The sequence below is a fragment of the Eublepharis macularius genome, chromosome 9 (genome assembly GCF_028583425.1).
Source record: "Eublepharis macularius isolate TG4126 chromosome 9, MPM_Emac_v1.0, whole genome shotgun sequence".
Lineage (NCBI taxonomy): Eukaryota > Metazoa > Chordata > Lepidosauria > Squamata > Eublepharidae > Eublepharis > Eublepharis macularius.
Window position 1 is genome coordinate 70,850,795 of NC_072798.1, and position 13,769 is coordinate 70,864,563.

Consider the following 13,769-nt stretch of genomic DNA (forward strand, 5'->3'; position numbering starts at 1 on the left):
CAAGCTCTCTCAGCCCCACCCATCTCACAGGGTGATTGTTGTAAGGTTAATAATAACACCCTTTGTAAACCACTCTTAGTGGGCATTAAGTTATCCTGAAGGGTAGTATATAAATCAAATGTTTTTAACTGTATCTTTCTATGCAACTTCTCACATGTCTTTCTGAGGGGAGAATGTCTTTTCACAGTGTAAAAAGATCACCAGATAAATTTAATGCACATCCAAACATATATTTGAGTGTAGAATGCATGCTCAGATTTTCATTGAAATGTGCATTATTATCCACATGAGGTTGCATATTTAGGGTTATATGACAATATATTTTTTCATTTATTTTATTTTCTGTTCATGTCCAGGAAAACCATTTTCATCCCACATACTTCTTTTGGCAAATTTCTCAGTTTTGTTTGTTTTCTTTATGCCTTGTATACATTTCTTGCCATTTATGTACAGTTGGTGCAAGGGAACATCAATTTAAATGGCAGTAACAGCCCCATTCTAACTCTTGCTGCAGTGCAAGCATAGTATTATAGGTGCAGTGCCAGCATCTTATCTCTTGTTCTGCAGCAGAAGAACCCAACCCTCTTTGAGGCTCTTGCAAAGCATTAGCTATCATGTGTGTTTGGGTCAGAGCAACACATATTGAAGTGGGATGGCTGTCAGGCAACCACTTGTCTATCCCTTGTGGCATCATGCTGGCAGTAGTGCACCCTCCCCTTCAGTAACATTCATGCACTGTTGGTAACTGTTGTGGGATCCTGGGTTGTTGAGACTTTGCACAGAATACAAACATGATGAGAATGCCTCCTCTAAGCACTAAGTACCTTTCAGGTGTTTTTCTAATTCACTATTGTGTGAGGCTCTAAATGTTCACAGTGTGAGTGGGAGACGTAGCCCCGTGCTGTGTGCATCCTGGCATATGAGCTCCTTGTGTCCTGGCTGTGATTTATATGGTGCAGAGAGAGCTGTGATTGGGTGCCAGTTTTGATGTGTCTGTTTGCTGGAGAGGGCTGTAACTGACTGCCTGTTTAGTCGGCATTCTGAGAGCCAAACTATATGCTGAGTTTTTTGGCAAGTTGGGTTTAGGTTCCTCGAAACACAGCAGCTTCAGGGAATATCGTTTTAAATATAAGGGGCACCCCTTTAGGTCTGGAACTATGACATGAAGGGAGGAGGGGCTCCTCTCCCCACCGTTTTCAGAAGCTGAAACATTCCAGGAGTTACTTACATAACTTTTAAGTGGCATATGCTTGAAACACTGCATGTGCTGCTACAGTGAGGGTGGGAAGGTAGGACCCCTTCCTGCTTCCATGCCACAGAAAAGGGCTCTCTCTGATCTTTAAAACAATAGTCCCAGTGTCTGCTGTGTAGCTGCAGGCAAAGGGAGCTGGGTTTGGGGAACAGAATATTAATATGTAGCTTGTCACTAAGCTACATCAGCTGTGGGAAGGGAGTTTTGTTTCCTCCTTCCATGTGCCATGCCAGGGTTTTTGATGGCGTAACATTCCACCAGTGTCTGGGGAATATCTGTCAATGTCGGTAGTGGTTAGGGAGCTGATAAAGACTCGCCTCACCCATGACACCCCACAGCTCTGCCTGTATCTAAACTTGCATAGTAGCTATGTGGGTGTATCTCCAGTGCCATGCCAGTATGGCTTGTCAGAAAACATCTCCAGATGTGCCAACCTGTCTTTAGGATATGCTGGTGTAATAGGCTTCATTGTCATGCTAAGGAGTTTTTGGCACAAAATTTAGGATTGTCCTGTAAGTCTGTTGAATTTCATTAACGTGGCCTTAAGTGCAAGTAGCTTGATGGGAAGTAAGTAGAATCCACTCCCACCCCCATTCCCATTTGATCACTTGGGCATGCTTCATATGTAATTGACCTCATTTGTTATTTCAGGAATGAACTCGAGATCTCTTGGCTCACATTTCCTAGCACATAGCTAGAAAGCTAAATACTGCTGCAGCAAAACCATAAGTTTGTAATTTAGTTCAAATAAATTATAGTTTGTTCACTGCCCGCGAACTAGGATTCCAGACCATTATTTAATCTTGATTTGGAGGTTAGAGAATATTCATATGACATAAATATAGAAGTGTTTACTTCTCTTACTGTGCAATAATGGATAGGAGGGAGAAACCCCAGGGTTATTCCTATAATAACAAACCATAAAGCTCATTTGTGCCTGATTCATTCATAAGGACATAAAGTGAATCTTTCTGAAGTGAGTTTTATTCAAATGAACTTCATAAGAACTGTGTATTTATGCCAATGAAGGTTGCTGTGTCTGTGTGATATAAAAAAAAGAACTGTGTAAAAATAGTTGTTTAACTTTTACAGTACTGGTTATGGGGAATGCCTTCTAGATAAACCAGCAGGAAGAATCTATGACCTTCAGTCACAGTTGCCTGGTTCTATCTATGATGTGAACAAGCAGTGTGAACTTATGTTTGGCCCTGGGTCACAAGTATGCCCTTACATGGTAAGCTGCTTAATATACAGTCTTTAATATTTGTGATACAATTGTATAAAGTTTGAATTCCAAACTGTGCTGAAATTATTAAGAAATCTTCAGAATTTTTTTAAACATCTGTTTTCTCAAATCAATTAAAATTTGCTTGTGTTCCCCGTTTTTAACTTCTTTTTACATACTTTTCCTTTTGACATTTTTATCCTTGATAAAGTAACACCTGTTCTCATGTGCCATGCAACATGGGTGCTCTTCTCTTGTGCTTAGATTCTGTAAGTTGTGAACCAGAGCTTGAAATATGATTTAACAAAATTTTACTGAGAAAATGGGATTCACCAATTCTATTTATAAAGAAATTAGGTTTCAACAAGGAAAGATAAAAGAAACAAAAATCTGAAGCAACTGTAAGACAATCTTATTGAGCTAAAGAAGCCCATACCTCTGCAAAGGAAAGAATTTTAATACAGTGTACTATAAATATTCCTAATCAAGTGGATGAGTGGATATTTTTCAGAATCATATTTCATAAGTTACTTTGTGAACAAATACTAAAGTGCAGAATGCATGTAGATGCTGTCAGGAATGATGGTGCACATGTACTTCAGACATTTTTTATATTCATTGGGAAGGCAGAGACTTTGAAGCACATTGTACTCATCACTTTTGATGGAGTTCGTCTGACCCCTGCAGACTCAGTTAAGAACCTAGGGGTTATTCATGATCTAGTGCTACTGCTAGAAATCTATAATCTCAGTCTAGCCTTGAAGATGCCCCCCTACTTCGACATGGCTGATTGGGCCACCTGAATCCATGCCATGGTAACATTGAGAGACTAGTCTACTGTAATGCATTGTACATAGGTCTCTGTTCTAAGATAACTCAGAGACTCCAGTCGATGCAGGGCACTGCAGCTCAGTTATTTTCAGGAGCTAGGAGAAGAATGAATATTACTCCCATTCTGCAATTACTCCACTGGCTACCTATCAGTTACTGAGTTCAATTCAAGATATTGGTTATCATCACACAAAACTCTTCATGGATTTTGTCTGGGATATGTGCAGGACTGCCTCTCTCCTTTCATTCCACTTCTGTCATCTGAACAGGACCTTCTGCAGGTGCCGCCTTACACAGGGGCAAAATCAGAAGCTGCCCATACAGGTGCATTCTTTGTGGTGGCCCCCACCTTATGGAATAACCTACCTGAAGAGGTCAGGAAAGCTCTCATTTGCCTGGCTTTCCACAAACAATGCAAAAGTAAATTATTCAAGAGGGCTTTTTTACTCAGATAAGAGGGCTATCAGTCTTAGAATTGCTTATGCTCTGTTTCAGCTTTTCTTCAATTTTGTATTCGATTTCTGCTAGTTTTATAGATCCTATTACATTGTTTACTGGAATGTCCTTGAAATTAACTGTACCAGCTCACACTGTGTAATTCGCCTTGAGTCTCAGTGAGAAAGGTGGACTGTAAATAAATAAATAAACAAACAACTAGGAGCTCAGTCTTTTTCTGATCGCTGTTTGTGGGTATTTTACTCGCAAAAATGACTGTTTAAATATGCATTCATCCAACATACTTGTCAATATACTGGTTGGTATAGTAATATGCTTTCTGAACCTATTTTTAAACTATCTTTTAAAAGACTTAATGCTTAATTTGTATCTATTCTCAGTTGAACTTACATATTTCGTAGTATGCTTTAGTGCAGCAAATCACATGTGTATATTGGTGATAAATCAAATTTAGATACATAGCAAAGAAATCCTGTTTGTTTTGTAGAAACAGTGCAAACGTTTGTGGTGCACAAGTCCAGAAGGAATTCACAAGGGCTGCCGTACACAGCATATGCCACTGGCTGATGGAACAGAATGTGGTCACAGAATGGTAAGGTTTCAGTTTCATGTCTACCATGTTTTGCTATTATTAAGAACTGTGAAGAAGTAGCATATATCCTCTAGCATGAGACTGCCTTGTTCACAAGATTTATTATTAAAAAGTATTTATTAATTGTGACAATACCATATGCATTGCACCTGTGGTGAATTCTAATGTTTATGCTTTCTTATTGTGTTATCAATATAGTACAGTCAATAGATGATCAACTGCACTTGCAACAAAAGGCTTCCAAGTATAGCTGTAATTTTCCACGAGACTCCATAACTTATCTTGAGACCCACAAGCGCGTGCACACAAATTTCCTCAGACAAGCATTCTGTTCAGTGGAAGGAGTTTATCTGTGCATTCATAGAAGTCTGTGCTTGCACCAGCTCTTTCCATTTAAAATGAGTGAAGCCATACTAGGGCAGGGGGCTGTGTGTGTGCACCTGAGAAAGGGATCATGGCTCAGTGGTAGATAATCATTTTGCTTCAGGAGGTTCAGAAGGTGGCAGCTGCCATAAGCCAAAAGGTAAGGTATAAATATGGAAATAAATAAATTAAGTTGCCTCCAGCTTCAGTTGGATATGGGAGTAGATGATGTGTAATAAAGTCTCCTTAAGACCCTGGAGAGCAGGTGCCAGTTGGAGTAGACAGTACTGTCCTTAATGAACCAATGGTTTAACTCAGTATAAAGGAGTTTCGTGTACTTCTAGTGAGTACTTTTATCAAAACAGATCTCTGGGTTGTGGCAAAATTTTTCTTACAATACATTTTGTACTAAAAAAATTAGCTTCTTTTTGACAGTTATATTAAGGAATATGAATATGATATAAACCAATAATCTCTGGGTGTGACCTGACAGAGGAGGTTTCTAATCTGGTATTAAGATACCCCAGGCTTATTGTTTTGGTAGACTAGGCTTACATGTTGAACTCCTTAGTATCTTAAGGTCTGTCCCTTAATACATTTTTTTTAGATCTAACCTAATAATACAAGCTCTGGCTTGCTGGACATGATGGAAGTGACTTGTGGGTAAGAAGCAATAGTGTGGTCCTATATATTTGGCAAGTCTTGTACAGAACAGATACAGTTAGAGTGATATGTGGATGGGGGCACCTTGTTAACTTATTCGTCATGCATTGCTTGTTACCCAGTTAGAGCTGGAGTAATATCAGTAGGGCAGACATTGCTTCCTGCTATTGCAGTTGAATGTAAGGTTCTCTACCAAGAATTCAGCTTTGCGTGTGGTGGTACTGATATTTTGAACTGCCTCTCAAGGGAAATCCATCAAACTCTTATAGCATTTTCAGGTGGTTGATGAAACCTTACCTTTTCTTTCAAGATTTTTTAAATGATTCTGGAACTTGCTGCAATCAACTGATAACTTTGATATATTATTTTAAAAACTTTTCTGTTCCCCTCTATCCTGTACAAGATATCCAGAAAATTACAAAAAACTATAATAATGTAAACAGTAGTCATGCTTCAGAAAATCAGTAACCAAGACAAAAAAACATTCCCTGCTATACACAACAAATCATCACAATAAATTATGACAGAACCGTAGACACAGCCCTAGACACCTTTATTGCATGAGTTTATCCCACTTGATGTATTGTCGAAGACTTTCACGGCCGGAGAACGATGGTTGTTGTGGGTTTTCCGGGCTGTATTGCCGTGGTCTTGGCATTGTAGTTCCTGACGTTTCGCCAGCAGCTGTGGCTGGCATCTTCAGAGGTGTAGCACCAAAAGACAGAGATCTCTCAGTGTCACAGTGTGGAAAAGATGTTGGCAGGTCATTTATATCTACTCAGGAGGGGTGGGGTTGAGCTGAGTCATCCTGTAAGAGTTTCCCAGGGTGTGGAATGCTAATGGCGGGAGGCTTCACTGTATCCTGAGGAGGTTCTTTTGCATATGGATTTTAGCCCATCCTACCCGCAAGCAGGCTCAGGGCAGGTCACAATATCAAATTCACAATACAATAAAAGGTAAAAGCATACAATAAATGTAAGTAAAATATAATCAAATATAGTACAAAATGTTTGAGGCTAGAGATGGGCACGATCCGGGGGGAAAATGAACCTTGTGGTTCGGGGTTTGTTGCGTTTCACGAACCACAAACCATGAACTTTTATGAACTTGCCCTGGTTCATGACCTGGTTTGTTTGGGTTGTGAAAACGTCACTGTCTGGGCAGCAGAAGGTCATTTCTGTGGCTGCAGAAATCCCATCCCCCTCATTGCCTAGGAAACTGATTGATTGGTGTCAGGCTGTCTGCAGTGACAAACTAAAAAATGAACCAAACAAACTGGCCTAAAAGTTTGTGGTGGTTCGTCAGAAACAACTCTGATGAACTTCCAGTTTGTGAACCACGAACTGGCCCAGTTCGTGACAAATTTTGGTTCGTATTTTGGTTCATGCTCACCTCTAGTTGAGACCAAATCATTCCAAGATGTGATGTTTGTTATTTCTCAGTCAATACGCCCTAGCACTGTGGGGCGCTATACGGTAGGTCACCAAGATTGACCCAGCAAAGCAGGGCGGCCTGAAGGCCACAGCAGGAAAGCTGGCTGGAGAGTGTGCCTTTGTGGAGGATTGACCGTTGCACTGTCCTTGTCTTGCTCTGTTTTTTTTTTAAAAGTACCTGCTCACCAACGACATCACATCACCTTGGCAGCAAGAAAAGCAGCCATGGTGGCTGCTGTGGATTTAACAAGCAGAAGGGTCAGATCTACTTTTTAATCCACTGCTGCTTTTTCTTTCTTTGTATCTGATTCTAGCAGTGGAGCAAATGGATCATATCCATGGTTCCTATTTTATCCTGGTGACTTATTGCAGCTGAACAAGTGATAGCTGATGTGCACATGAAATTTACTGTAGGGAATGCCTTTGTGTAGTAGTTAACAACACTTCATAAAGCATTTTACAGGGAAATACGTGTATATAAACCTTATAAATAATAAATCTCATAGCAAATATCAATACTAAGATTCTCTTAGTTAACAGTGAGAATAGCTGCCAGACAATATATTCTTTTTTCGTCCTTTGTGTTCATGCTTCCTGGAGGTTACCAATATTGCATAGGTTTTTTGTTGCACAAGTAATAAAATAAAATATGTATATGAAACCTAGTGGGTGAGCAAAATATACAAGAACATCTGGGATAACTCTGGGGCATCATTTTTCCACTGTGACTTCATCTTGTTTCTTCTATAGGAATGCAGCACAACAATAAAAGCTGATACATCTTTACTGAATAAGATATTAAATCCCAGATGTGAATATGGGTTTATTCTAGTTTATAGACATTACTGTTATATAGATGCAGTACTTCTGTGTATACCTTCAAACACTGCACAATATTCCTTTCAAGAAAATTTAATACCCCTCTCCCCTCATTATTTTACTGGATACACAGTATATTATCAAATATTGCATTGTGTCCTAAAAACTCAATATCAATATTGCTACCTTTTTAACAAAGAAAAAGTATAAAATGTTAATTTTCATTTATTATACTAAATTCTGGACATAAATACTTTAACTTCGCATCAAACAATTTGTTGAAAAGAACAAGTGTGCCATTATCTATGATTGCTTACATAGTGGAGGGTGTGCCGTTGCTGGAAATTGATAGATTGAGCTGCAATGGTAAACTGGGAACAAATGATTGCAGAATATTAGGGATGGACATTATGGTAGATCATGGATCGTGCCATTTTCCTGGGAGCTGCTGTAGAACAGCGGTTAAGTGGTTGGGTTGCAAATCAGCACTCTGCTAGTTTGACTGCCGTTACTGCTGTGAGCTTTGCAAGCGGCCTTGGTTAAGCCCTCCTTTCATCCCTGGCTCCCCAGTAGTATTGTGTGGATAATAATAACACTGATTTTGCTCACCACTCTGAGTGGTCATAATCTGGCCAGAAGGGTGGTGGTATATAAGCATACTGTTATTATTTTACTGACTTTATTCACTACACAATACATCCAGCAATACTTTCAGCTTCTTGATTGGCATGTCACACATTAGGAAATAGAGGTTCCTTCTCAGGCAGTGATTTCCTGTCCACTTAAGTTCCTAGTTCCTTTGCTAGGTTGGTTCCCAGTTTTTTAGACCAAAGAAGCGTGGATTATGTTGTTACTTACCATACTGGCCATTAATTGAATGTCGCTTATATCGTATGTAAGCATGTGATACATTGAAACTACTTGAGCAGAAGATATAGAAGTTACCATGAGATGAACAAAAGCAATCGGGATGTTCTGACAACGATGTCACTGTAGGTAGTGCATAAACGGAGTCTCTAATTGGGCTTGTTACCTTCCCATAGAAGAATGTTGCATATGAACAAGTCCGTCTTTGTTCTTTAGACTATCGGAAACTCTTTCAAAATTCTTGTCATGAGGTGTTTGTTTTGGGTTTGCTTTTTTATCATACAAAGAATACTCGATATCTTTCATGAGATATATAATTTGGGGTTGCTGCCTATTTCGGTATAAACCTTACATGTTAAGATATTTCTGCTAGACTTTTAGATGTTTTGGAGAAAGTGGCTATTAACCTGTGGCTATTAACCTGTGCCATTTTGAGGCATCAGTGAGAGCATTTGCCCTCTTAAATCAGCCTGGGCCTAGTATACGTTAACGTTTCCCAGCCTCTTGAATTACTATTTTTTAATATAAAATTGAATTAAATACTGTTTGCAATGCCACAATAATCTTGCAACGTGATTATAATTTTTTTCATGCCCCATTCCCTCTTTTGGTTGTCATGGTTTGTGCTCCTGGAATAGCTTTTTAATTTTCGTTTTTGTTATGTTTATCACTCGCACAGCATTGCCGACATGGGATTTGTGTAAGCAAGGAAATGGAAAGGGCCCCTGTAGATGGAGAATGGGGATCTTGGGGACCTTACAGTTCATGTACCAGAACCTGTGGAGGTGGCATCAAAAGTACAACCAGATTGTGTAATCGGCCTGAGTATGTGTGTGTTTTTTCATTTGAAATATTTGTGCAATGAAAAAAAATATTTACTGTGTTTGGGAAAGCACAATAAATAGTGATTTTCACAGCAGCAAAGCAGATCACTTCAGACTCCTTACCATTCCTTCCACATACATTAATGAATTGCTGCCCAGTTACTTGCCTGTAAAGGACTGCTTTTTGCCCCTGGTGAATGGCAAACTTCCCGACTTTATTTCATTCTCTTTTTCAAGCTGGAAGCAGCTCTGCAGTCCCTCATGGTTCGAATGACTGTTTTACACGTCTGCTTATGCTGATCTGTACAAGCATGGATGTTTGTTTCTGAACTTTTAAAAGCTGATGGCTATATTTTGGATGCTAATCTGTCAAGTAAAACATAGATTCTGCTTTGAACCCTCAGACATATGACCATACTTAAAGAGTTGCTTGAATTTTAAAGTGGCTTAAGGACCAATAAAACATATGCTGTCTGCATTGTGTGTATTATAAATTACATTTTTCTGTACTACCTAGATTTTCTGGAAAGGGTTATTGCTTAGAGTCAGAAATTCAATGCAGGTCATGGAAGTGTTTGGGTCATGATGGAATATTATGCTTACTTTCCATTCACTCTGTAGAGTTTGAAGAACTGTGCAATACAATGTATTCTCTGACTACTTCGGTGGAATTTATTTTCAACAAGACAGTTAGATCCTAAGGTTCCATCAATTCCTTAAATATAAAGAATCTTCTGATAACTCTCAAGGTGCCTTCTACCAAAGGAACGTAGATCTTCCATGAGAAGGTTTCTTGGGTCAATGTAAAATGCTTTGCATTGGAGAAAGATTTCATCATCAGTAGAACTGAACCCTGGGATTAAAACATAATATATGTAAACTTGGAAAGTTTTGCTTTTAATAGAAATACCTAAGTAACTGTTATTAACAAAATTTTAATTAGGCCAAAACATGGAGGAAAATACTGCATTGGTCGCAGGATGAAATTTCGGTCATGTAATACTGATTCATGTCCCAAAGGGAAGCAAGATTTTCGAGAACAGCAGTGCTCTGAATTTGATGGTAAACATTTCAACATCAATGGACTTACGTCTGCTGTTCGCTGGCTTCCAAAATACAGTGGCAGTAAGTAGTTAGAAATTTACTTTCTTAATTAAATGCTGACTTGCATAAAGCTCCAAATGATAAACACTTTCTTTGACTCCCCAACAGTTTCTATGAAAGATCGCTGTAAGCTTTTCTGCCGTGTTTCTGGCACAACATCCTACTATCAACTGAAAGACAGAGTTATTGATGGTACTCCCTGTGGGACAGATACTTATGATATATGTGTTCAAGGTTTATGCAGGGTAAGTTTATTATGGTGAGTTTACGTAAAACGACACAAAGTTTGAAAACCTGTTGTCTGAACAATCTGTTAAAAAGTAAAATAATTAAGTTCAACTTGGAATATATTCTGATAACTGTGTTGTTCATATGATGGCTGCAATTATCTCATGATAGCCAAGTCTTCAGAAGCATTCATCAGATGACACAGGAGAGAATAAAGACAGCAGCTATAGGGAGAAAGATCCCATAACACTTCCTACGCACCAAACAATTGGATGATTGGTCATGCTTTAGAATTTCTCTTCTTCTTGATCTTTCCTGCATTCTCCTTCCTTTTTAGTTTTGATTACAGCTATTGTTATTACTACTTCTAGACAATGTTTCTGTTGATCAAAGTTAGTACTATAGTTAGAAACTATGGTCAGAAGTGGAGCTACATATTGTTTTAGATAAGCCTGGTTACAGAAACATCATTGCAGATAGTTACTTGAACCATAAAAATTAGCTTTAAAGATGCAACTGGATTTTCTTAATATTATTTTTTGTAAAGAGTAATACAGCTGTACTAACCACAGTTATCTCCAAATTATGAAGAGAAGAAGGAATACTTGCCTGAGTTGCAGGATGAGAAATATGTGAGCATTTTAAAAGGATGAAATATATTTACGGTTTGAGAAAAAGGGGAGCCAAAGAGAGGGTAGTAGAAAGTGTGCATGGATATACATACATTAATATTAACTTTTTCTTTTAGCAAGCTGGCTGTGATCATGTTTTAAACTCCAAGATGAGAAGAGATAAGTGTGGTATCTGTGGTGGTGATAATTCATCATGTAGGACTTTTTCAGGTACTTTCAACAGTGCTCATTATGGTATGTGCCTTTATATTTATGTTTTACAGTTTGCTTCACAGTAATCTGAATTGGATTAATCCAGAGAGGGGCATGTAAGAAGAAAACGTACTGATTGTGTTGTTTGAGCAGAATATGCATGGCCTAAAATAGGATATATGCATAATTAGATGTGTGCAATAAGCTTTCAGATTCTGAATTTCATCTGATTTTTCTTTGTGAAGCCAACATTTTTCAGAAGTAAATTGAACAATTCCAAAATGAGTATTAAATATTTATTTGAAATAATCTCTGTACTTTGTTTATAATTTTAGAAGTCTTTTGCTGGAACCTGTCACCCAAAGCACTACCATACAACACTTGGTCAGCCCCTATATCTTCAATTTATGGATTCCTAAGATCAGCAGTATCTTAAATTTGAGATTTAGGAATTTTTAACACACTTGTGTGTTAAAAATAATCAATGTAGTGTCACACATTTTATAGGTCTTAACATTTCTCACTTGTGTGTGGGAGTCTGATCTGGAGACTTACCTTGCATGCGCACAGCTCCAGAGCACTGTGAATGACATCATTGTGTTGTGAATGACATCATTCCCAGCACGATGCGGAAGCAATGGGTCGTGTTTGGGACCTGTGTGCAACCTGGTGCAACACCGAAGTGCTCTGGAGCACACGAGAGCGTGCTGTGGGATTCCCTAGGCCTGTTTCCATGTCTTTTCCTCCTGCTGGCCAGTGGAGAGGTAGCTGGGGGGAGAGGCTAGGAGTGGGGGATCTCCCACCCTTACTGGTGGAATAGGAACTCTACTTGAAAGTGATAGCACTGGCTTAAATACATGCTATGGGAACATATTTGTGAGGTAGTTATAAAAAACTGCCAGAAGTGCAAGAATTGTTCCTTGAAAAGGCTGGTTAATTTCTGCTTAGTGTAGGTGGTTAGAAGATAGTCACTGGAAAATTTTCATGTGCCCAGGAGAAGAAGGTGCATAAATACTTTCCATTCTTGTGAATTCTGCAACCAATTTGCAGATTTGTTTCAGATGTTACTCAAAGCCATAGTTTGATGATACATGATTGAGCCTTTAAGGAGTTTGGATTTGCTTGTGTGATTTCTTCTGCTTGTGCACACTCAGCTAATTAGTCATTTGGGGTGTCATATCCTCCTCAATAAACTGTGGCTTGTGCCTGACCTGCAAAGCAGGATTTCAATTTTGGGTTTATTTCTAATTGGAAATTCTGGTTTTCAGAGTAAATGCAAACTTCAGTTTTCCAAGTCAGATGTAATGTGAAAGCATAGTTTAACACTTAGAAATTACTAATTGGCTTCTTGGGAATGAATGGGGAATTGGCAGGCAAGTGCCAGGATTTTTAAAAGTTCTCCTCCCTGTCTTCAGGACAAAAAACTCCTCAAGCATTTATTGAAAACTTTTCTGTACAAAATAATAAATATCCAGTATCCAATGCCTCCACTTTCTCCTCAGTGGGTTGTAGGAGTGAAAATTTTGTTCCAAAGCAAAGCTATTGGCAGAGCCTAGATAGTTAATGACTGTTCAGACAACCATCTTGGCTGCTCCCCCAGTTGTTGTGAGAAAAATGAATGCCAGATCTTGGCTTGGGACTGCATAATTAATCCATTGCAGGATTACAGATGAAAATTACCACTATAATAAACAAACACCTCCCTTGCTGTTCAGCTATAAGAGAGGCCATTTTCTTTTTGAGGGTCTTAGCTAATCAAAACTACATTTTACTTGCTTAGGCAGGTGCCTTAAGCACCAAGAATTTTGTATTCAGATGGCGGTCAAGTATCTCTGCCTCTGGGCATGATACTCAGGAAGTTAGTTGGTGCTGACTTTTTGGAGAAACATTTGCTGCGTACAGCTTCCCATGTTCAGATTGGTCAAAGGCAACCCCTTTACTTCCTATTGAATGCCTAAAATAAGACTAGCCTTTATCCTAACTTTGAATGTATTTCCTTCCTCCATGGGAAATGTGGAGGACTGGAAAACCTTGTAAGTTTGGAATTAACTATATAAACTGTACTTTTATGTATTTTTATCTGAGTTTTCTTTCCTGCATTGCCCTCCTTTCTCTCTGTGACAGACTTCTTTTGCTAAAATTTTGCTAAGGTTGATTGATCTCAGCCTATGATATTTAACACACAGGAAAGGTCAAGATGTTGAAGACAAGGTGTTATGAGTGATATCATGCTAGCCTTTAATTCACATTCTGATTGAAACGAGAAAGCTGATCTCAGGAAAGAAAGT

The 13,769-nt window shown here is 38.7% G+C and overlaps 1 protein-coding gene across 1 annotated transcript in view; it reads left to right on the forward strand.

Moving 5' to 3' along the window:
* ADAMTS20 (ADAM metallopeptidase with thrombospondin type 1 motif 20) overlaps window positions 1-13,769 on the forward strand; it is a 93,491-nt gene that overhangs the window by 30,587 nt on the left and 49,135 nt on the right. Inside the window, exons 10-15 of the mRNA XM_054989207.1 lie at window positions 2,345-2,486; window positions 4,252-4,356; window positions 9,181-9,326; window positions 10,269-10,450; window positions 10,538-10,674; window positions 11,406-11,523. Of these exons, the coding sequence (XP_054845182.1) occupies window positions 2,345-2,486; window positions 4,252-4,356; window positions 9,181-9,326; window positions 10,269-10,450; window positions 10,538-10,674; window positions 11,406-11,523 (830 nt within the window). The remainder of the gene's footprint in view (window positions 1-2,344; window positions 2,487-4,251; window positions 4,357-9,180; window positions 9,327-10,268; window positions 10,451-10,537; window positions 10,675-11,405; window positions 11,524-13,769) is intronic.